Genomic DNA, 25478 nt, shown 5'->3' on the forward strand with positions numbered 1-25478 from the left:
CACAGATGGGACCCACCTCTTACGCAGCTGCCAAATATCTCCAGTATTCGCACATTACATTCTTCTCTCTGGAACTGCAGTAGGATGTTTGGGGGCCCTAGGTAGTTTTGCCTTCGTGTGCTCATTCCCCCCCTTTACAAAAATTATTTTTTACTGCATTGGTATGAAGACGAATTCCTTAATTCCTTACTGTTATACTCATTTATTTTATTCCGGTTTTTAAAAGAAATTAAAATTAAAACATTTTTGTCAGCCTTAAAATTGTTGTGATCCCTAGGCGCCCTGCCTCGGCCCCTCTCCCGAATCTTCAGGACCCTCCCACTGCGTGCAGAATAAAGTCCAACCTTCTCAACAGACTTACCCTGATCTGGGTTCAATCTGTCTTGCCAGCGCCATCCACTATAGCACTTTCGACCCATATGGGCTCTGGTTTCCAGGCCTAAATGCAAATCTCTCATCACACCATACATGTATGACGATGCCACTGGGCCTTACCTCTCAGCCCAAAACAATTTTCCTTTCCTTCTCCACCTACCGACTTCCTGCTCAAACAGTACTTTCCACTGTGGCCTTCCCTCGTCCCCCTGGTTGAAATTATCCCTCCTGCTTCTGCACTCCATGGCACTGCATGTGTCTATTGTTATACAACTTATTCACCCTGCCGTGTGCCAAATATACCCAATTCTGAGGTGCACTTCTTTCACAGCATAACATTTCTAAAATCAGGAAGTGGCTTATAACACATGCCAAATTCACCAGCGACCAGGTACAGTACGACCAACGTGCCAACAATCATTTTCTGCATGTGCAAACCCAATGTGCATAGCAAGCACTGGACCATCTGAATCCTTCCTTGGTGCGGTCATTTGCATTGTTAACATCACATACAGGTGAATTTTAATTTTCATCCCTAGTGCCTTTTTAAATTATGCTTTGATGAATTATTGAAAGAAAAAAAATTTTGGATCCAGGCTATGACCTGTGACATGTCAGGTAAAGCAATTTTAAGAACTAGAAATTGTCAGATCTCTTGGCACCTGTCATGAAAATTTCCTAATTCCTTAGACCATGAAGGGCTTATTAACTCAGACATTGAGCTGCTCTGTCAAATGCTCCCAAGTAAATTTCGAGAGATGTTGTTTAAGCAGACAATAACTGTAATTTAGCTTTTTCTTGAGTTACAAGTTTTGCCAATGAGGAAATGTACGATTTAAACTCCAGGATGCTTTAATCCACCTTGAAATTATAGACTCTTTCCAAAAGGAGTTCAAAATGGTGAGTACAGGTTATAAAAGGACACCATAATGCTTACATAAATTGCAGATGGCCAAAGGTGATACAAAGAATTTTTAATATTAAACTTGAAAGTAGCTAAGAATCCAACCTCCCAATACTGATGAAGAAACACACAAATCTACAGATAAAAGTCATCTATTGTTAGTTTGTTAAAAAAAAAAAAAAGTATACATTTAGTGCTTCTTTTTTTTTCTGCTAAAAAAAATTATCATGATGATGAATTGTACAGTAGGTTGCATTTTTTTTTTTTTTTTTTGGTCAAGAAAGCAGTCTCTTGGTAAGCTTATTATTTCTTTACATTTCCACATTAGAAAACTCTTGGGGGTCTGGGACTATGTATTATCTTTCTCTCCCCTCTAGCGTCCCTTGCATATGAAAAATGCTCACTTTTGAGTTGGTCTAGCTTTCTGCCAACAGTTTCATTTCTATCAAGTCTGGCCTCATTTCTATTAAAATCTAGTTGCATGCTTATTTTATGGTTTGGATGGGTACATTTCATTATAAATTCCCTTTTTAAAACTTCAAAATCAGTGCATGCTTTTATTCATTCAACGAGTATTTATCAGGCTCCTAATAAATGCCAAGCAGTGACAAGAATACAAGGTGAGGAACACACAGCCCTGCTCCGAACTTTACTTAGAGTCTAGAGGGAGAGATAGGCCAGGCAACATATCACAACCTAATGTGGTAAGAGCTAAGGGAGGGATATACAGGCTGGGGGAAGAGCATGGAGAGTGGCCATCTCATGCAGTCTACAGGGGTTAAGGAGCTCAAGAATGAGCAGGAGATAACCTGGAAAAGTACACATCTAGAAGACTCTGGGAAAAGTTGGCCTAACCTGAGAGAACAATGTGTGCAAAAGCATAGAGATGGAGGTGGGGGGCAGGGGACCTACCAGTGGAGACAGGATAAGAAATTCTACTGGGCTGGCTTACAGAGGTAGCATGATGGGCTTCTGATGTCCAGTTAAGATAAAGTGACTTTATCCTGAGAACAGCGGGGACTCACTTTCATTGGCAAGATATTGCTCCATAAAGTTATAAAGCGGTACCAATTATATTGTTCTCTCAGTGTCAATAAGGATTTAATCAGTCTTATTCAATACTGCTTTTTCTCTGCCTTCTTCATTTCTAGCATTTTAAAATTCTTTAGGTTCTATTTAAGTCAAGAGAGCTATCTTGGGGTGCCTGGGTGGCTCAGTTAGTTAAGCATCTGCCTTCACCTCAGGTCATGATCCCGGGGTCCTGGGATGGAGTCCCATACTGGACTCCCTTCTCAGCGGGGAGCCTGCTTCTCCCTCTCTCTCTGCCTGCCGTTCTCCCTGCTTGGGTTCTCTCTCTCTCTCTCTATGTCAAATAAATAAATAAAATCTTAAAAAGAGAGAGAGAGAAATCTTATTTACAAGATTCAAAATGAAAAACAACTACATTCCTTTCAGTTACCTCAGACATTCCTATTTCTCCTTACCACAGGGAAAGCAGCAAATAGAAACATTCACCGCGGAATTCTTCACTTGAAACTTTATGGACATTTCTCTACAACATTTTACTCAATGTAGAATAAGTAGAGCATGTGTAACCTCAGACAATTTGCTTAACCTCTCTGTACCTGGTTTATTCAACTATAAGGAAAAATTAACTGGGGCGCCTGGGTGGCTCAGTCGGTTAAGCATCTGCCTTCAGCTCAGGTCATGATCCCAGGGTCTGGGGATGGAGCCCCACATCGGGTTCCCTGCTCAGGCGGGGACTCTGCTTCTCCCTCTCCCTCTGCTGCTCCCCCTGCCTGTGTTCTCTCTCTGTCTGTCAAATAAATAAATAAAATCTTAAAAAAAAAAAAGAAAAAATTAACTTTCACCTACCTTAAAGAATTCTTATGAGGATTAAATAAGACACCATAGGTATAGTGTTTAGCAAAATGCCCTGGATTGTAATCATTGCTAAAATCAAAAAATTGTAACAATTTTTATGTTTAAGCATTACTGAACAATGTATATAAAGATACATGGTTACAACTTTATATTTTATTATAATTTTAATCATGCATATACACATTTATTTTATATATATATATATATATATATGTTTACACATACTTTCAATAGGGGTTATCTCTAAGACAAAGAATCAGGGAAGGGGGAGGGTATATTATATTTTCCATTGTATTCTTTTCTGTAATATTTAATTCTTTTCTAACAAGAGCATGGAAAACTTTTATGATAAAAACTTTTATAATAAAAATTAATTTAAGATTAACATAACATAATAAAAAAAGAAAAGAAAAAATTAATTTAAAAGCCTTGTTAAATAAAGCAATATATATGTAAATATTATATATATTATTATAGATATCTATATATTTATATTATTATAAATCTATATAGCTAATATAGCTATATATCTAAATATATCTAGATATATATCTAAATAAATATATTTATATACATCTTTTTATATATGATTTATATATATGATATATATTTAGATAGATAATTAACCTAGAAAAGAAGACAACTGAGCTAAGAGGAGAAACAGGATCTGTTCTCTAATTTTCAAAGGGTGGCCATGTAGACAAAGGATTAGAATTATTTTGTACCTGGAGACCCAAAAGGCCTAAATAAAAAGAAAGAACTTGGTGCTAATGAGAACAGTCCAAAGGTACAGACTCAGAAGGCAGTGATAGGTCCAACACAGAAGGTGTATGTCATAGGCTACATGGTCATCTTTCTGAGACTCGGTTCAAAAGATTCCCCTTCTGGGGTGCCTGGTGGCATAGTTGGTTAAGCCTCGGACTCTCTGTTTTAGCTCCAGTCTTGATCTCAGGGTCTTGATCTGAGGGTCGGTAGATAGAGCCCCACAACAGGGTCCACGCTGCGCTCAGCATGGAGTCTGCTTGAGACTTTCTCTCCTTCTGCCTCTGCCCCTCTCCATCCCATACTCTTACACTCTCTCTTCTCTGTCTAAAATAAATAAATCTTAAAAAAAAAAAAAAAAAGATTCCCCTTCAAAGTCTATGAAACCTGGCAGTCTCCAAGCATTTGAACTTTGACAGAGATGTATCCTTAAGCAGCTATCTAGAAACATTCAAACTTTAGGCACACATTAAGTTAGTAAATCAACTTTGCCTTCAACCTACAAAACCCTTAAATGGGCAGGTATTCCTAAGAAAGGAATATTAGCGTATATATGCTTATAATATTTCAATGCAGTATGAAGTTATCCAAATAAGTACTTCATAATAATAAAGTCTGATTCAAAATGTAGATGCTGTGTAAATACCACCTAGAATAGCATTTGTTAAGGGTAATTTTTGCTTTCAATCAGATTTATACTAAACAGGAAAGTATATTAGCATTCTTCATTATCCTTACACTTTTAAATCCCATTAAAATCTGGAAACAGATTTTAATTGGACTACTGTTTTATGGCTTATCATTATGAATATGGTAAGTAAAGCCTTATGTTGGAACATGTTAGTGACTCAAGACTAAGAGTTCATTTGTGGATTCTACTTTCATGGTAGGTGAAATGAACACAAGGTAAATATGGGGTTCCTGAACTAATGACTTGGGATAGCTACAGTGCCATCTGGGAGATGAGAGGATGACCTCTGAATGACAATCTTTTCTAGAGAATAATTCAAGAAGAGAAAGTGAACCAGGGCAGGCAGAGAGCTCTGGAAGACACACATCTGGCTTGGGGGCTACTCTGGAATGTACCACTTGAGAGTCTGTTGACTTAGAAAGTCATTAAACTTCTCTGAACATCTGTCACTCTTTCATCTAAAAACAAGAGGGGAAATCCAAGGAGATAATATTGTTTCCATCTCAATAATCAGTTGATATTATACCTACACAGAAAGACAGTTCAGTTCAGTGGAGAAAAATTTAGACCTTAGAGTCAGAAAACCTGAATCTGGCTGTCACTAAGTAGCTATTTTTTTTTTTTATTAACATATAATGTAATTATTTGTTTCAGGGGTACAGGTCTGTGATTCATCAGTCTACTAAGTAGCTATTTTACCTTCTAAGTCTCCTACCATCTCTAAGAGTAAGTTTCCTCTAATTCTAAGGACACAGACAGCAAAATAAAGGAAAACTGCAAATGTATTCTCATGTTAAGTCTCAAACTAAAAGCTCTATTGTAAGAACCACTATTATGATTCTCCTTTTATAAATGGGGAGCAGGCTTAAAATTTTTCTAGGTTTTACAGCTAGTAACAATAGTGCAGATGTTTGATATCAAGTCTCTAGGCACAGACATGCCACTTATTCTGCCTAATAGACTTCTGGGGAAATGAAATAAGGTAAGTGTCCAAGTGTACCACCTATTATAAATAGCTATACAAGTGTAAGATATTGTTAGAACTAAGCTTTAAATCCTCTAGATTTATTTTTAAATCCTCTAGACATATTTTTTTCCATTCATAAACATTTCTGTTAGACCAAAGCCCCATGAACCACCTCTCCTATCCAGCATGTCACAGGACGATGAGTTGAATAAATGGGCAGATCACTGCTGTTTTTAGAAATGATCCATGAGCTTAATTAAATATCTTAAACAAATGGATACATTTACACTGCACAAGGCCACTCTTTGAGGATCTAAGAAGAAAGAACTATAATTAGACAAGATAGATATAGTTGCACTAGTCAATGAAACTTGCTACCCACGAAGAGAAACCCCACTCTCAGGGCCCAATTGCTCATCCAGACCAAACAAACAGCATCTTCCTAGACTGTTCTCAATTGCAAATATGCATCAAAATAGTCATAAGATACACAGTACTGCCATAACAAAGCCACAACATTCCCCTAACCAGAAAGAGGAATGGGGATGGGAAGAATCCTTGCAACCTCTTCATACAGGGCTAGTTTGATCAAGCTGAAGAATCAACTCCTAGCAATAGTGCTTTAGAGATAACCATATTCTTAATTAAAATGTTTTCCCATTACAACGGTTTATCAATTCACTTCATTTTTCTTCTCTAAACCTATTGAAAAAGTCTGATTTGGTGAAAAAGACAATCCTCAAAAATCCAGGACTCACTATAGGCTGCTGTGTGTTTGAGTTACTGCTCCTGTCATCTAATAGTGTCTCCTTCATTATTATATTCCCCCACAGTGCTTAGCACAGTGCCTGGCATATAATGGACTCAGGAAATAGGTGTCAAAAATATTCTAGGATGTAACATACTTCAAAAACAAATTCCAATTCTTAAAATAAGAATCCCTATGAGAAGTGAAAATATACAAAATTTCATTTCCTGAAAGTGGGGCTCCTCCTCATTCATTGGAAATTGTTCATTCCATATGTACATGTCCACAATGTTCCAGAAAGGATTATGGTGGCATCATTTGGAACGCATGAATCTTTTTCTTTAAGACTTAAAGGAGATCACATCCAGTCAAAAGATGCTTTGGACTTCATCACAGGTTTAGAAAATCATAAATCAAATACCCATGTACAACATCAATACCAAAGCTGTTAGAACCATCAGTCCTTCAGGTAGTTTTAGCTTTAATTTAAAATGGCCCTGAGAGGGGCGCCTGGGTGGCTCAGTTGTTAAGCGTCTGCCTCCGGCTCAGGTCATGATCCCAGCGTCATGGGATCAAGGCCCACATCGGGCTCCCTGCTCAGTGGGAAGCCTGCTTCTCCCTCTCCCACTCCCCCTGCTTGTGTTCCTGCCCTTGCTATCTCTCTCTGAAATAAATAAATAAGATCTTTTTAAAAAATAAAATAAAAATAAAATGGTCCTGAGAAAACATTCTACCAACACCTTATTAAACTTCAATAAGAGCTTGTATGGGTAAAATATGTTTTCAGGTCAGGACACCTGAACATCTGTAGATGATATTTTACCCCACTTATGGGATAAGGAAAATAGAAAACAGTAGTCCAGAGAGAGCCATTACACAACTAAAAGAAACAAACATTTATTTGCAAAGTGCAAGAATTAAATTCAGTTTGTTTTCATTACTTCCCAAACAAACCAACATGAATCTTGCCTCTGGAGTCCTCAGTTATCCAGTATATTAAAGTTGTCAATGTAGAACAAACCATTGAGCACTTCGATTACAAATTATATTTATGTAAATAACCCTCTGATCCTGGTTCCTTGAAAAGGTGAGGAAACAGCTATAATAATACCCCTGGTCCAACATACATATATTAAATGACTGTTTTGCTATAGAAATCGGTAAAAGAGCATTTCCGACAGAGAGAAATCCACCTTGTTAAAATGCTTTATAAAAAAAAAGATTGCAAGCCCAGATACAAAGTTTAGAGGCATTTTCATTTTCCTTACACGTAACGTTTATGAAATATTGGTACACTCAATGCAAAAAGATAAAGATAAACAAGATCAAAGCCAATAGCTGATGAAATAAATGTCATTGTACAAATCATAAAAGCTGTGTAAAAGGGCTCTAGATAAAAATTTGCTCAAGGTAAAAACTGCTGAAGAAAGGTAACAGCATTAACCCTAGCAGACAGCCAAGTTGAGAAGAGGCACAGCTTTAGAGAATTGCAAATAACATCAGCATTACGAGAATAATAATTGGAATAAATACCGTCCGTCCGCAGGCTGCGAAAACAATCAACGCACTTGCTCCTTCACGTCTCCCCCTCATCCAGCTGGGTAGTGAAAGCAGCTGCCTCTCCCTGCCCTCCTTCCCAGTGGCTCCACGAGCCACCCGCTCCCTTCTCGCGTCCACCCCTTCCCTCCCCTTTCCCCTCCTCTCCCCGCCCCCAGCTGGTGTATTCAGCAGCCTAGCCAGATTAAGAGGCGCTCCTACAGCCACTGGGCCTCAGGACTGATCTAACGTTTCCTAGCTCCTTGAACTAGAGAAATTAGAGACGCAACACCCTGGTGTATTAGATGCCTTCGCTCCATCCCGGCCCCTCCCAGGCCAAGGTTGGGTGGGAGCCTCGGGCTAGTGGAGTGGGCCGCCTCTGGAGGACACGGCGGAGTTCCGCTGGGCGCACCCCGCCGCCGGCGCTACCTGAGCTGTCCATGGTGCTGGCGCGGTCCTGAGACTGTTGGGCGGGACTCCGTGCGGCTACCGCCGCCCCGGCGTTCACTCTCTGCTTGCCGCCACCCGCGCCGCTCCCCGCACTTAAGTCCCGGTTACTGTCCACCAGCTGCAAGGATTCATAACCATCGTTGCTGGTCTTTTTCCGGTAGCTCCCGAGGAGACTCATGGGCAAGCCCAGAGAAGAGGGGGAAAATATCAACCTGGGAAACGAAGGAGGAGGTGGAAGGTGGAAAGGGCTAAAGGAGGAAAAAAAAAAAAAAAACAGGAAAAAAAAAGGAAAAGAAAAAAACCATCAAGTGTCCGACATGACGCAAAGAGGAGGGAAAGAGGGAACGGCCACCAGAGAGGAGCTTTGCGGGGCGGGCGGCAAAGCCACCGCCCTGGGCAGAGAGCGACTCTGGGCGCCCCGCGCGACCGAGGGAGAAAAAGAGGGCGCGGGCGGGAGGGCGAGCGGATGCGCGCGTCCTCGGTGCCGCCGCCGCGGAGCCGCCGGCCCTGCGGAGCTTTGGGCCCCGGGCCAGCCACCCTCTGGCTGGGGAGTGCCCGGAAGCAATCCTATAGGTGTCGCCGCGTCGCCCCGCCGTGCAGCAGGGCAGCTCCAAGCGCTGCTGGCCCACGGGGAGGGAAGAAAAGAGAGGGAGTGAGGGAGGGGAGATTCTCAAGGAGGGGGGCTGAGGGCGGTAAACGGGGCGTGGTGGGAGGGGGAGGGGACTACTACGTCCCGGGTAGAGGGTGTTTTCGCGCGTGAGGTAAAGAAGAAAGAGGCTGGGTGTCTCTGCTTGGTAAGCTTTGGGGACGAGGGGGTCTCTTGGTAAAATCCAGACACGCCCATTTTGTATAACTTAGCCTATATTTGCTGGAAGATTCGGCAAGTCAAAGCCACCCCGACGGTTACCGTCCTGGAGGACTGACTTGTAACTTAATTGAACAGAAAAAGAACGCATGTTAAATGCCAGGCTATATGTATGCTAGGAGAGAAAAGAACAGCAGTTTCTTTCAAACCAGAATAGGAATGATCCCTATGTGAGATATCAAAGAGCTGGCTATTCTAACTAGGAGACAGGGTCCATTCCACCTAGCGAGTAGATGTGACTGTTTCAGTAACTATTTGTTGAACGAATAACTGGGGGGCGGGGGGAGCGGGGAAGAGGTCGAATCAGGTGCAATTTCAGTTCTGACATCATTTACCTTGGGACCTGGAGAAAGGACTATACCACTCACTTGGCTTGAGGGGATGGTTAGGAAGACAAGGATTTTCCTTCCATTCTCTAGCCCCTCCTCCTTCTTTCTTTGATAATTTTGAGAAAACAAAGAAAACAGTCACTCATTATCAGAGAATTCATCACGAAGTTAATCAAGCTGAGGGTCAGAGCCCCTTTCTTGCAGATGCCCCTTTCAAGGCTGTGTACCTAATTTCATATTCATGATTTTGCATTCTTATTCTTAAAGAGAAACCCAACATTATATATTTCAAGACTTGCAAAACCTGAACATAACTCTAAGTCTCAAAACGCAATTACCAAATGTTCTTTTTCACTTGAAATAATAAGACTACAAAAGTATCCCTCTATTTACATTTTGAGTGAAATTCTGGTTTTGAAAGGATCCTTTTCCCTATTAGGATTTGGAATGATTAAGTGAGGAGCTTTTCATAAGTCATTTGGCAGAGTTTTATCACCCATCAGCAAGAAAATATGTAAAATTTGCTTAAGCCCATACAAAAAGCCAGCTTCACCTTCTTCTCACCTTTCAAGGCTTTCTCTTGATGTTATTTTGATCACTTAAGGACACAAAAATCAAAACAACAGCATCTAAGAGCGTTGGGTCCCAATCATTTGAGACCCAAAGAGTTTTCAGGAAGCTCTAGCTCTACAATAGGTCTACGTAAAATAAATTAATTGTATTGAGAGACATATGCCTTTCAAGGATCACTCAAACACAAATTCTTATAGGAAAAGGATGAATCAGTAGAGGCCAAGAATGCTGTGGATCCCTCCAGTCCCTCTGGGAAGACCTCAATTCCCTGACCAGTTGCTTTCCCAACTGCATTAACTAAAGAAGGTGTTGTCTGATGCAAATCACAAATTGCAGTTAATGCTCATTTACAAGAAGATCAAACAACTTGAGTGATAGCAGTTAAAATTGTAATAAAATTTTAAACACAAATTTTATACTTTCAATTTTTCAAATCTGTCAGATTGAGCGATTTTATATACGTGACTGAAGTAATACTCTGTAAAGTCTAGTAAATAAATATTTTCCAATAAAATTTTAAATAATCCTTTTCTGCACTTTTCCTTCTCTTTTAATTCATTACTGAGGCACAGGGAGAGTAAATACTTAGTGTCCATCACGTACAAATTCTGGATTTATAATCACTGGATTAAGATAATTTAGAGATGACCATTTTTCAAAAGTGAAAATTATTTTCAAAAAGAGCTCTTTCAGTTATTTTTTGTTCAACTGTTCTCGGAGTTGCAGGCATACTGCGTGAAGAAATTAAGATGAAACATGTGCCTTTGTATTTTTGGATATCTATCTCCCCAGTTTGCAAATGTAAAGAAAAACATGAATGGGCTACAGGGACCCTTTAATTTTTTTTTATTTATACTTAATATAAATAAAGTTAATCAGAATAACTATTAATGACCCTACAAAATTAAGGATATGAAAAATAAAAAAAAGCAAGAAAATGCAATAGCTAGATTAATATACAGCAGTCTAAAAACTAGTTTGGGGCTTAAATTGGAATATACACCGATTTTGACACTCAAATTGTTTTTATTATCCTAAAGATCAAATTCATTAAAAGTTCACTTATCCATGAGATCTCTTCTATTCTATAAAATAGAGCATAATAAAAATACCATCATTATGTAGTTAAAGAATTAAATTAGTACCTAACACATATAGAGTAAGTACTTAACAAATATTCACTATTATTACTATTATTGGGCTGGCTTGGGCACAGCTCTATCCTCAGTGCCCGACAGTCCTAGTTCTTCCCATGGGAGTTGCTCAATAGAGGATAAGTATTATTTTTTCCAATACTATACTAATGGAAATTCTTCTGTGTGATTCTGAATGAACACCTGTGCTTAAGGAAGGGCACTGGTAAAATCCAAGGCGAACATTTAGAGCTAAACTCTCCTGCATTTCCAAGAGCAAGACTGGAATAATTTACTTTATCTCAAGAATACTACATCACATCTGAAGGGGTATGTGCACCCCAATGTTTATAGCAGCAATGTCCACAATAGCCAAACTATGGAAAGAGCCAAGATGTCCATCAACAGATGAATGGATAAAGAAGATGTGGTATATATATAAAATGGAATATTATGCAGCCATCAAAAAAAAATGAAATCTTGCCATCTGCAACGACATGGATGGAACTAGAGGGTATTATGCTAAGCAAAATAAGTCAATCAGAGAAAAACATGTATCATATGATCTCACTGATATGAGGAATTCTTAATCTCAGGAAACAAACTGAGGGTTGCTGGAGTGGTGGGGGGTGGGAGGGATGGGGCAGCTGGGTGATAGACATTGGGGAGGGTATGTGCTATGGTGAGTGCTGTAAATTGTGTAAGACTGTTGAATCAGAGACCTGTACCCTGAAACAAATAATACATTATATGTTTAAAAAAAAAAAAAGAAGAAGAAGATAGCAGGAAGGGAAAAATGAAGGGGGGGAAATGAGAGGGGGAGACAAACCATGAAAGACTATGGAAAGAAACAAACTGAGGGTTCTAGAAGGGTGGGGGTGGGGGGATGGGTTAGCCTGTTGATGGGTATTAAAGAGGGCATGTATTGAATGGAGCACTGGGTGTTATACGCAAACAATAAATCATCGAACACTACATCAAATAAATAAATAAATAAATAAATAAATAAATAGGGGGGAAAGTAAAAAAACTAGAGTCAACTAAATGCTAACAATAAATGTTTCATTACATAAATTTTGGTATAAAATAGGCAGACAACGGGATATTATGCAGCCATTAATACTCATGCATGGAAGAACATTTAATGACATGAAAATATGTTTACAATGCCCTAGGTAAAAAAGCAAGCTAAAATATACAGTATGATCCCACTTTTTTTATTGAGAAATAAAAAAATATGTATAGAAAACTCTGAGAGGCTAGTATAAAGATGTTAACAATGATGGCCTTAAGAGTGATTTTTATTCTTTTCCTTTGTGTATACATATGTTCTAATTTTCCATAATAAACACATTGCTTTTCTAAACAAAACAAAACAAAAAAAGAATACTACATCACAAACAGAGCAGAGCCAAAGGATTAGATGCTCTCTTTGGGGGAGAGTATTCTTTCCCTTTGCCTTTTCTATTGCTGACTTTAGTCACTTTTATTAACTTGGTGAAGGTTATTCACACTGAGGAATGTTCAGGCTCTATTCCTACTTATCCCCTCCACCCCCGAAATACTCTACCATCACAACAGATGTCACACTATTTTGTGGTGGGGGGACTGGAGAAGATGAATATATGCCACGACCCATCTGGGATTATGATCTGTGCTTTTTAATTTCCAGGAACTAAAACATATTGGTTAAAACTGAGGTTCTGGAACCATATTTCCTAGGATTGAACCCTATTTCCACAGACTCTTCTAGCTCTATGACCTTAGGCAAGTTACTTAACTTCTCTGCCTCACTTTTCTCCTTTGTAAAATGAGCATAAAAATAGTACCACTAGAATAAGGCCGTAGTGAGAATTAAATCAGTACCTAACATATAGTAAGTGCTTAACAAATATTATCCATTATCACTGTTGTTCCATTTTTATGTGGATAAGTAACTTTTTCTAAAAATGTAATTTCCTATCTGTAAATTAGGTTAAAATCTGCCCTGCCTACTTAAGAAATTTATTATGATGATATATAATAATATAAAAGCATTATGTATAATGTAGAGTGATTATTCTGCCTTGAGGTTTTAGATATTTTCATGCATCTCTTACATTTTAGACTCCTTGAGAACAAAACTCCATGTTTTGCTCATGTCTGTATCCCTCATGATACCCAGAAGAGCACCTTACACTCATCAGAGATTGAATAAATATCTACTGAATAAATAAATAAAATGTATTAGTATCACCTAGTCTAGTGATTTTTTAAAAACTATATGTTGTGGTCTACTATTAGACTATAAAATAAACTTAGCAATTCATGACCATTATTTTAATAAAAATGAAATAGGGCATATGGTAAGATATTGTTTCCTGAACTAGTATTTTGAGTTTGTGAAAGTATGAAAGTATGTATGTTTCTCCTCAATCATGACATAAATGTATTTCTCACTACCGGGTACCAGTTATAAATGTTTGAATGTCTATATATAACAAAACCTCCAGTACTAAGAGGTTCCGAGTTGTGAATGTCCTATACACTGTGACATCTGAACTCACTTGGATACATAACTGGACAACAAAGAGTTCTGGCTAACCAGACAGTAAATGAGAACAGAATTGCTCTGTTCTCTCTGTTGGAAAATGCAAAAATTATTATGTATGATCAGGTTTCTAAAATACACTTCTTTGATTTTATGCTTTAATATAAATCAATGAATAGCACTGAAACTTTCTTTGGCAACATGCCTCAGGTACATAATTCAGATTACGTCCTTATTGAATAAAAGTCTGTAGATATAGACAATGCAAAGTGCTCAAACAGGGGACCAAAAGCCATATCTGGCCCCCAAACATGTTTTGTCTGTCCTGTACTTTTTTTTTTAATTGTAAGCTTAAATGCCTCCACAGAAGGTACACAGGCCCCAGCTTGAGTGCCAAGTTCACCACCACTTTCCCATATGAAATACCCAGGCTGCCCCACTTGTTCCTTGTCAGTCAGCCCTTGTAGGCATTTAAATTTGAGACCTCTAGTGTAGTGGCCAAAACTGGAGGAGTAACAACACCAAGACAGATGCCAAAAGCTGCATCTTTAGGCCACAGTCCAGAAGAAAGAGCAATGGGCTGAAATCCTCTCCTGGCTCTATTATTAATCAGCAGAGTGGCCTTGATAATCATTCTCCTCTTAGCAGTAAAATTGAAGGTGCTGAATTACAGCATTCTCTCTAGTTCTCAAATTTTCCTATCCTTCTCAAAACTTCAGTTGTCACTTCCCTCCTTCTCCAAAGGAAGCCCAGAGGGAAAAACGATGACCATTTAAGTATTCCAGTTCTAAGTCCCAGTTAATCAAGGTTTTACTACAGAACATATGCTTAAATGGTGGCAGCTATCAAGAGTTGCACATAGAGCAATACACAAGAGACATGAGGGAATATGCTGGAAAAACTAAGTGAACTGATAATGTTTAGCAGAAGAAAACCTCAACTATTCCTACAATATTTCTTTAGAAATGAGCTTGTCTGTTCCTGGTGCCTGATGGGAGTGTTGGGTCTCCTACAAGACAAGACAAATTTTCCAGGCAGGGTATATTTTTTAAGGTAACTCAATACCCCAAAACCTGTGCCTCCTTGAATTTCTTGAATAAAAACAACTGCCATTAGTTACTTTCCATTTGCCAGGTACCTTACCTACCTTAACTGTCATCTTCCCAACAACCCTGCAAAGGTGTGACCCTTTTTTCGAGGCACACTTGGGAGAGGTTAAGACTTGTCCAAGCTCATACAGCTAGCTCTCAGTTAGTATTCAAAATCCCGTCTTTATGGGGCACATAGGTGGGTCAGTTGGTTAAGCATCTGCCTTAAGCTCAGGTCAGGATTTCAGGGTCCCCGAATGGAGAGCACGGTGGGCTCCCTGCTCTGCAGGGAGTCTGCTTCTCCCTCTGCCCCTCCCTCCTACTCCTGCCCCTGCGCTCGCACTCTCTCTCTCTCTCAGGCTCATGCATCTCTCTCTAATGAATAAATAAAAATTCTTTTTAAAAAAATCCCATCTTTCTGATTATGCTTTAGCCACTGCACCAGCCTGAAAGGGCAATTCCGGTGGTCAAAGTGAACACTGGATGACATTTGGGTCATTTCTTAGATCTGACCTAAGTGTGGCCAGCGAAAACAGTTTGGGCACCTTATGGGAATTACCCTTGCTTTACTCCCCACATGGCAGGTTCTCCTCAGTGAAACCTGAAAGTTTTCAATTTATGTGGGTTCCCAATAGGCAATCTTGTTTTGTAATTATCTGGCTTAGAGGACTTTTTATGTTGTACTCCTGAAAATGGATACTTGGCTACTCTTTGGCCTAGTTTTAATCACTAGAAGGAAAAATAATCTTTATATTCATTAAAAGGAAGCCCCTAGCTTTCAAATAAGCTTGGCCCCTGTTGAGTTTGTGCATGTATATGTGTATAAATATGTGTGTATGCAGATTAAAAAGACATTAAGGTGTGGTGGAAAAACCACTAGCTTTGGGGAAAAGATACAACTATGCTGTATTTTTGGACCTGACAGATGCAAGTTTTCTATAATTTGTTTCCCACTCAGAGTCACATTCCCTTTCCATAAAGTTGAAGAGGTACTTGTTCTCCCTCACAGAAAGAATCAAATGAAATAAGGTCCATGAAAGCATATAATAAACACTAAAGCCCTACTCAAATGCTTCATTTCATCAAATCTAAGAAATCATCCATTTTGAGTCACAGCATTAAGAAAAATATACCACTGATGACCTACACATGACATATTCTCAATTTTAAGATGCTTAAAGACTGCATAAATGTTAATATATTAAAAATTGTTTTAGAAATGATGAAACAAATTTTATTATTATTTGACTATCTCTTAACCTGAGAATAGTATTTGTCTATTTATAATTCAGGTATTTTGAGCAACTCTGGTAGGTAAAGACAACATTCCTCATATTTTACCAGGCCTAGCATAGTGCCTGCCAAGTAAAAGGTTATCTGCTAATCGAATGAAAATGCAAAAAAAAAAAAAATGTTTCAGAGGCCATCTTTAGCTTACAGAAAAATTCACCATGGGTTTCTTTAGTAAGCTCACTTAAAATGCTGTGTCATTTGCTAACATTCAACTTACCCTTGACTCTTCAAGGACATGCTCATGGTTTAACAATGTTACACCTACATTACCATTTCAAGAGTAACTCATGGAATCACCTGTCCCTTTCATTTGTCACTTTACAAGCAGCTTCTCAAATGGACAGACTCTGACAAACTACCATAAACTGGCCCTGTGTTCAATTGCTCTCAATCTTGGGAATAACGAACTGAAAATATTCACGTGGTAATTAGTTCCCCAAAGTCAGGTACAAATCTACGCAGAAGTGAAAGTTTCCCTAAATCTTAGATATTCCCATGTTTGGCCCTGAGCTCATTATATATGGTTTTATGTTAAAGATCCTCAAAATGTAAGTGCTTATTCTCTGTAACCCCTTTGTGCCTAAAGGTTGAGCCCTAGAAGATGTGGCAGATCATGGTGGTGATGGTGATGAGGAAGACAGTGATCACCTCAGATGCAGGTAGAGTCAATTCTTGGGGTGCTGAGTCTCCAGAGCACCAAACCACTGTCACCCACTTGCCCACATCTCACTGAAGGGAAAGAACTAGCATTTCCTGAGCACTAAATTAAGTGCCTGGGTTTTTTGGTTTTTGTTTTTTTGTTTTTTTATCTATTTACCCATTTAAACCTGAAAGGCCTTTTGAGAAGGATTACCATATCCATTTCATAGCTATGGAGACCAGAGCTCTGAATGCAGCTGACTCTCAGTGATCCCTAATATTCCTTTCCAGCTGCTATGCTAACAGAACCCTTGATCTTCAGCTGGGCACATGGCCATATAGCATAACAAATCTATTTCTCAGTCATTTTTCATGTCTTGGACCTGCCACAAGCAGGTTTTCTATAATCTGCTAGGTATGTGCATGAGAGTAAGTTGTGGTATAATAATAATGATTTTGTAATATAAGCATAAATGATATGTGCAATTTTTAGTATGCATCCTTGAAAGGGAGGATGGGTGGTATTCTCTTCTTCCATTCCTCTTCCCTTTCTTCTGGTTGGAATATGAAGTTCCAGCAGGTATCTTGGACCATGAAGTGAACTTGAGGATGGAAGATTTTCACAATGAAGCAACAGAAGGAACCTGATTCCCAGAGAATCATGGCAACCCTGGACTGATTATCTCTACACTTCATGAAGAAACTATTTTGTTTTAAGCCACTGTTATTTTACTTTTTTCTGTTATGTGCATCCAAACCTAATCTTCACTAGAATCCAACTGCAACCTAACCACTGGATTTCAGTTATTTATTTATCCCAACATTTACTGGCAATTATATAAAGTCTATGTGATCATGGACAAATTATATAAATTCTCTATGCCTCAGTTTCCTCATCTATAAAATACTAGCATCAAACTAATAGAGCAGTCATTAGAATCAAATGACATAAAGTTCATAAAGAGCTTAGCACAGTACCTGGCATATAGTGAGAATTCAATTAATCTTACCTATTTTGTTATTTCTTGTCACTGTCTTTCACCTGACACATAGTTCTATTGTGCCTATTATGACTCCAAAGCCAGTGATCTCTCCACCTCACTCTGCTATCCAGAGACTGCCTTCTTGGGCTGACCCAGGCCAGAGCTGCAGGGCTCTGCCTATGTCATCAATGAAATCCCTAGAAGAACTGCCCCTTCCTTGGAGTGTAATTCTCTTTCTTTGATCTGCCAACATAATCTCAATGCAGTCTGGAACATTTTAAGCCCTTAAAGTTGATACAGAATTCAGAGCAGGGGCCCCTGGATGGCTGCAGTCAGTTGAGCATCCGACTCTTGATTTCAGCTCAGTTCATGATCTCAGGGTATTGGGATCGAGCCCTGCATCGGTCTCTGTGTTGAGTGTGGAGCCTGTTTGAGATTCTCACTCTGCCCCCTCCTCCCTCCCCAGCTCACACACTCTCTCTCTAATCACTCTCTTTCTCTAAAAAAATAAATAAAAATAAATATTTTTTTTAAAAAGAACTTAAAGCAAAGTGTCAGTGTTTATGACACAGTAGTTCTGAGTCTATTTATTTCAGTATGACCAAGTGAGAGAGTCTGATTCTTTCTCCATTTGTGCTAAAAGTAATAACGAACTTGGGTAATAAGTCAGAGCATCTTTATTTTATTATTCTATCTTTTTACTTTCTATTACAGAAAATTTCAAAACATACACTATGAAAATTATATAATGGATCCCTTTGTACTCATCATTCAGCATCAATTACCAAGTCATGGCCAACCATGTTTTATCTGTATAAATCCCTAACTACCTTTTTAGCAAATTCCAGACTTTGTATCATTTCATCAGCAAATATCTCAGAATGCAGCATTTTAATTTTTGGAACATAACATCAGATTTCATATTGGAAGGGGGCAAGGTGCCATTTCACTGTATGCTGAGAAATTAAAGTCATCCACCAGTTCCCTCTCAGGAGACTGTCAGAGGAACCTGCATAACCTTTCTGTTTCCTTTATTTCACAGTGGAAATAACAGATCATCCATTCAGCTTCCTGTCCCCACTCTCACTCACCCCCAGCCCCACAAAACCCACCTCTTCAAGTACTGGTCATAATCTTCGCTAGGCCTTGCTACCTGAGAGATCTGGAAATCAGCATGGAATTAAGTTTTTCAGGATAGCAGAAATTTGTGGACTATTAAAGTTGGAAGGAGCTATAAAGGGTAGGCTATCCCTTTCAATTTAAAAATAAGAATATTGAGACAGGGAAGTGAGCAAATTGATTCACTTCTGAGCTTTCTAAAATGCAAATCCAGTTATGTGACTCAGCTACTCAAAGCCATTTGAGGGCTTCCCATTGCCCTCAGTCTAAGGTATTTAACATAACGAACCCTTCCCATTCTAAGAGAATTCTAAGAGAAGCTACTTCCCTCTATTAAATATAATATATATTATATTAAAGATAATAGCTAACATGTGTTAGTATGGTAAATACAGTAGCTAATATTTATTGAGTGCCAACTATGTGATAGGTACCCAAAAAAAAAAAGTATATAATCAGAAATTACAAAAGCACGGGGTGCCTGGGTGGCTCAGTTGGTTAAGCGTCTGTCTTCAGCTCAGGTCATGATCCTACGGTCCTGGGATCGAGCCTCACATTGGGCTCCCTGCTCAGCGGAAGCCTGTTTCTCCCTTCTCCCTCTGTTGCTCTCTCATGCTCGCTCTCTTGCTCTCTCTCTCAAATAAATAAATAAATAAATAAAATCTTAAAAAAGAAATTACAAAAGCAAAATGCCCAAGTGGTGGTAAATATGTTTTAAACTCATTACTACAAAGATAATTATGGTAGAGCTTTTTTACGACCTTTAAAGCTTTGGATACAAGATTGGAGAGCATAGTAGCATTGGTTTTCAATTCAAGAAAGATTTACATGTTACTGTGGGGCCAGTTTCCTTACGCTATTCCTTGACAAATTTCAGTGGAAAGCAATTTGGTAGGGGAGAAAATAGCAAACAGCGAATTTAATAAAACTTCAGTCAACACAACCCAATTTTCTCAAATTCTGTCAGTGTAGTGGTTAAGAACATGGGCTTTGGTGACAGACAGATCTGGGCTTTCAGCCTGGATGTTTAAACTTAGACAAAATATGTAACTTCTCGGAGCCTTAGTTTCCTGATTTCTAAATTGAGGTATTACCCCACAGAATGGCTGTACTTATTAAATTAACTAGGATAGGTACAGTGTGCACTTATTCTCTTATGAACAAGAGTAACACTCCCTTTTTCTGGGAAATCTTCCTTCTCTGGCGTTGGAATTAGAGCCATGGCCCCGAGGTGGCTATCTGAAGCCAAGCAAAGTCAACATGGCCTTTCCATGGGACTTTTCAATTTAAAACTAGAGGGAATAGGTCCAAGTCCTCCCTTACAGCAAGGATGACAGGCAGGAGTTAGCAGGAGCCACACTTTCTGAAATGTGGAGGGAGATAAGTGATCTGCGAGAACAATGTTGTCAAGGAGAGAGAAGTAAATTTGAGAGAGGAGGTGAGAGACAGACAAGAGACAGAGCGAGAACACAGTGGTTATAGCCTAAGAATTCAGGAGGCCCACATGCACCAAAGGAATCCCACCTAAGACAGTACTTAGCACAGTGCCTGCATCATCTTAGCTCAATGAGATGAAGTTACTGTTTGCACACATGATTGGATCATCACTCCTCTATTTCCCTGCTACACTTAAAGAGGAAAAATTAAGATGCCTAAATAAAGCTCACATTAGAAACTTAGTAAAATAATGAACTTCATATTGTCACTTAGAATCCCTACCCATTCAAACCTTCTACACTTTTTGTAGCTATAGCTAACATTTATTCTGTACACCACCTTCCACAGAGGACTTCCATGTAGTGTAGCATTGCCCAGTAGAAACATGATGCAAACCACAAATATGAGTCATGCATGTAACTTTTAAATCTCTAGTAGCCACATTTTTAAAAAACAAGAAACAAGTGAATTAATTTTAATATATTTCATTTACTTCAATGAGCACAAAATATTTCCATTTCAACATATAGTCTACAGAAAAAAGTAATCAGTAAGTTACTTTTATTTTTTTCATAGTAAGTCTTCAAAATCCAGTGTGTATTTTACACTTACCACACATCTCAATTTAGACGAGTCACATTTCAAGTGCTCAAAGGCCACTGAGCACTAGTGGCTACCATATTGGTACAGATATAAATTGTCTCGGTTAATCTCCACAATAACTCTAAGAAGACTGAATGAAGCTTTTGTAATTATAGATGAGAAACTGAAACTCAAAAAAATTAAGTAATTTGTTCATACTCGACAACGAGACAATAACCCAGGCTTAAACCTTGGTCTCCAAATTTTATGTTCCTTATCACATTATGCTAACTGTACAGTAAGAACTGATGTTCAGCATGATCCTGAAACACAGCCAGATCAAATAAATTAATAATGATGTGGCTTCACCCATATAATGAAAGGTTGGGCAGGTGGCTTTTAGGCACAGGTGCTGTATTTATTGATTGATCACTCAAGACATAGAGCCTGCCAATGAGATAGAGGAGATCAAATGGGAACAATCCTAACTTCTCTGTATCTATTGATTCGCGAGTGTAATGAATCTCTTACTATCACAAATGGAAGTGTTCCCTCCACTACACCTTTTCTAACTAGCTATTACTCTGTTCACAGAATCAAAATCAAAATCTTTGCAAATAAAACTGTTCCCTGAAACAGTCTGCAATTGCCAACAATGTAACTTTAACACCTGAACTAGTCCAGCAAAATGGTTTCTTTGAAACAATAGGCAGAAATGGAGAGCAAATAGTCTTGTCTGTTGTCAGTGTCCCACAATTTACAAGAGAGAGACTGCCCTTTCCTAAGCAGTTATAGTTGACAGGTCAAGCTTTCAAGAGAAAAATGGGCATTGCTGATATATCTTAACCAGTACAATTTTCTCTGGATCTTTTCATCACATAAAATGCATTGTTTTTTCTTTGCAGCAGCAGACTATAAATCCTGCAAATTAACAAGAAACTTGCTTTCTAATCAAGATAACTGTGAAAGTATTTAGCATAGTGCCTGGAACACAGCAATTTATTGTTGGTTTCCTATGCATCATAAATTAAACCACATTGTCAAGAAATAGTTAATGCCTGGGAAATACCTACAATATAACATTAAGGGAAATTACCAGAACACAAATCAGATTCTAGATATGAATCACAGTCTTTTTTAAAAATGAAGGTCTGTCTCTATATGTGCATAGACAAAACAACGGAAGGAAATACACCAATATATTAACAATAATTATCTTTTGATAATAGTATTAAGAATGATTTAAAGGATGCTTATTTTTGTATGTTCTGGACAATTGTTTGCCAAAATGGCTGCAATCAGCCCCCACCTCCCTCCCCCACTCCTTGCCATCCACACCATTTTACAACATTACTTCACATTTCCTTTCACCAAGAAGTAGTTTACTTCCTCACTCCCTTCAATCTGAACAACAGAGGGTGTTATGGACTAAATGTTTGTGTCCTCACAAATTCTGTGTTGTAGCCCCAAATCCTAATGTGATGGTATATGGAGGTGAGGGCTTTAAGAGATAATTAGGGATAGGTGAGTCATGAGAATGGGGCCCCAGTGATGACCAGAGCTTTCTCTCTCCATCATGTGAGGACCCAGCAAGAAGGTGGCCTTCTGCAAGCCAGGAAGAGGGCTCTCCCCACCAATCCTATCTTCTCACAGCTTCTAGAACATTGAGAAATAAATGTCTGTTGTTTAGGCCACCCAGCCTATTGGAACGGACTAAGAGGAGATGTAGCATTATACCAGTTCCAAGCCTAGCCTCAACAGGCCTGGTGGACTCCTGCTTGCTCTCTCAGAGTCTCCTCTCCTTCCCTGGGAGAATGATCCCAAGCAAGTCTGCCATAGGTTAGAGACTTCATGGAGACGCTGGCCCAGTCATCCCACACATGAGAGCAGTATCTACCAAAGCTTTGACCTAGTAATTTCCCTTAGTGTACAGCCAACAGAAATAAGTGCACCAAAAGACACACTGAGAATGTTCATAGTAGTACTATTTGTACTACACCAAAACCAGAAATTACATACACTTCTGCCTGTCAAAATTAAAATGAAAAAGTGGTATATTTACTCTCTGGAATACTCTATAGCAATGAAAATGCACTACAGTTACCACACAGCATGGATGGACCTCACAAATACAGCATTGGGGCAAAAGAAGCTAGAACAAAAGATTATATACTGAATTATTCCATTCACATAAAATTAAAAAACAAGTAAAACTAACCTATAGTGGTAGACCTCAGATTAGTAGTTACTCAGCAGTGGTAGGAGGATGGGTGGTGACCAGAAGAGGGCTCTGGGTTGCTAGTAATCTCTTGTTACTGGATTTGGATGCTAGCTTCACAAGTGTATTAACTTTATAAAAATCCATCAACCGGAACCCTTAGAAGTTGTGTGCACTTTTCCACCTACTTAATTTAAGTTTGCTTAAAAATTCCATATTTTCAGGGCATTAGCACACCCACAAATCAATATGAAGCATCCTGAGGCCAAAGTTTACCATTTTATCTCCTGAGAAGATTCTGAATATGCCTATTTGTGTAATGCTCTTCTTTACTTTTGCTTACCGCCAACTTTTTCGCTATAAATTTCTCATGTTAGATTAAGCTGCTTGATCTGGCTTTCCCTTCAACCTTTTAACCCTTTCTTATGAATTCACAGGAAACTAGCAACAAATTTTAGAAAGAAAAAACCGAATCAAGAAAGCTGAAACTAAGCTATTAATCTGAATTATAATATCGAATCCCCTAAGGACTCAGGATGTAATAGCACACCTACCTCTGAGCAATGCAGTGAGGGGTAGAGGCAGTGAGATCCCCAGTAGGCCCCTTCCCATGGCTCATGCAGCTGGGCAGGTGCCATTCCCCAACCCCAGCAGAAGACAAGAGGTTTTCTCTGGAGAGAGCATCAGGAGGTTCCCTGGACAGGGGAACACCGGGCACACATTTTGACATTCTGAATGCTAAGATCTCTACCATTCTTCCCAGCATCTCAGCAGATATACCGTCAACCTCTTAAATTAAATGGCACAGCAAAAGGAGGCAGGTAAATGGGGAAGTGCTTGTTCTTCATTCAATCTATGAAGCTTTAGAATGAGTCTGTTCCCCGAAGACTAAAAAAGATAAGATGAATGAAAGGAAATACACAGCAATCAGGAGTAAATAACTACTACTCAAGAGTCATCAGGGAAATACCTTTAAAGGAGACAGGAGAGGGAGGCCAAAATGAACTACAACAGAATCTCATTATTCCACTGATTCATGGACCTCTAATATAAACTTTTTAATATTCACTTATAAACTCATCACCCCCGCCATGTTTTTAACATTGCATTCCCTCATTTGCCTGCCATTTTTGAATGGACTTTTAATTTCTTTTAAGATTATTTTCCAGCAAATCTACCATCATAAATATTTTAATATATTTTTATAAATATTTTAAGTGCACTAGTTTATCTGGCGAAGTAATACATATGGTATCTCCAACCTACTCACCCAACCTTTCATTCACTCTTTCTTTGACTCAGTCATTCACTTACTGATTTATTCATTTTTATATGGGCCAGAAACAATGTTAATAATAATAATTTAGCTTTCAGAACATAATTTTCAGGTGGGCATTAACTCTCACAATGTGACAGTTTCTGTTTTTACCTAAAGAGACAAAACAGCATAGAGAACATAAATTGGGGGTCAAAGAAATCTATGTTGGAATTCTAGATCTACTGCTTACTAGTTGTTCAACCCTTAGATTATTTCATGATTCTGATCCTCAATGACTTCATCAATAAAATGGACATATTAATACCATTAATATTGCTAGTTTTATTTTTTTTTATTTTGGGGGGGCAGAAAACAAGCTTTATTGAGCAATAGCAAAGTGATAGTTCGAAACTCCCAAAGAGGGAGGGGACCTAAGAGGGTTGCCCAATATTGCTAGTTTTTTAAATGAGATAATATATGCTCAGCACTTAGCATAATACCAGCACATAATAAAAGGTAAGTAAGCAGCAATTTTATTATTTTTTGAGTAATAAATAAGCATAATTTATAAATAAAGTATAACTTACTTTCTATATCTAAGATTTTAAATTATATGCATTACCTCATCTAAGTTATATCAAGACCAACACATTGCTCTCATCACTGCTGTTATGATTTTCTACATTTATCAAACAAGATGAAAGAGACTGTCCATGACTTTTCAATCCTAAGAAGTGATTTCTAGGTGATCAAAAAAAACAAAAACAGATGACCACTTGGAATTCTGCTATTCAAATGGCTAGTGCAGAGTACTAATTAACAAAATGAAAATTAGGCTCTGATTGTATGAGAGAAGAATATACGCAGAGCAAGAGTCAGTTTCATTCAGCACATGTTCATTGATCTCCCAAGTTGCTGGGGGTAGGGGATACATTAAATTACTCCATAAATGTATCATTAGCATCAACTTTGTGATAGGCATAGTGCTGGGCCCTGGATCAGATACCTCCCCAGACCTAAAATACAGCACAGAATAAGGTAAATACCATAAAAGGAGGGGGTGGGGAAGCTATGGGGATTTATAGAAGGGAAATGGTTGGGAACACCGGGGGGG

At 38.6% G+C, this 25478-nt stretch overlaps 1 protein-coding gene across 5 annotated transcripts in view; it reads right to left on the reverse strand.

Annotated features, from left to right (window-relative positions):
• Positions 1 to 25478, reverse strand: part of DNAJC6 (DnaJ heat shock protein family (Hsp40) member C6) — a 144100-nt gene that overhangs the window by 93029 nt on the left and 25593 nt on the right. The window contains exon 1 of one of the 5 annotated variants that reach the window (XM_032427017.1): positions 8297 to 8565. The exons of 2 other annotated variants lie outside the window; for them this stretch is intronic. In XM_032427017.1, coding sequence (XP_032282908.1) covers positions 8297 to 8495 — 199 coding nt within the window. In that variant the 5' untranslated portion in view covers positions 8496 to 8565. Of the gene's footprint in view, positions 1 to 7864; positions 7966 to 8296; positions 8566 to 23660; positions 23782 to 25478 lie in introns of those variants that run through there. 2 more of the 5 variants (XM_032427034.1, XM_032427053.1) reach the window with 2 other exon arrangements.

The sequence above is a fragment of the Phoca vitulina genome, unplaced genomic scaffold, assembly GCF_004348235.1.
Source record: "Phoca vitulina isolate PV1807 unplaced genomic scaffold, GSC_HSeal_1.0 scaffold2, whole genome shotgun sequence".
Classification (NCBI taxonomy): Eukaryota; Metazoa; Chordata; class Mammalia; order Carnivora; family Phocidae; genus Phoca; species Phoca vitulina.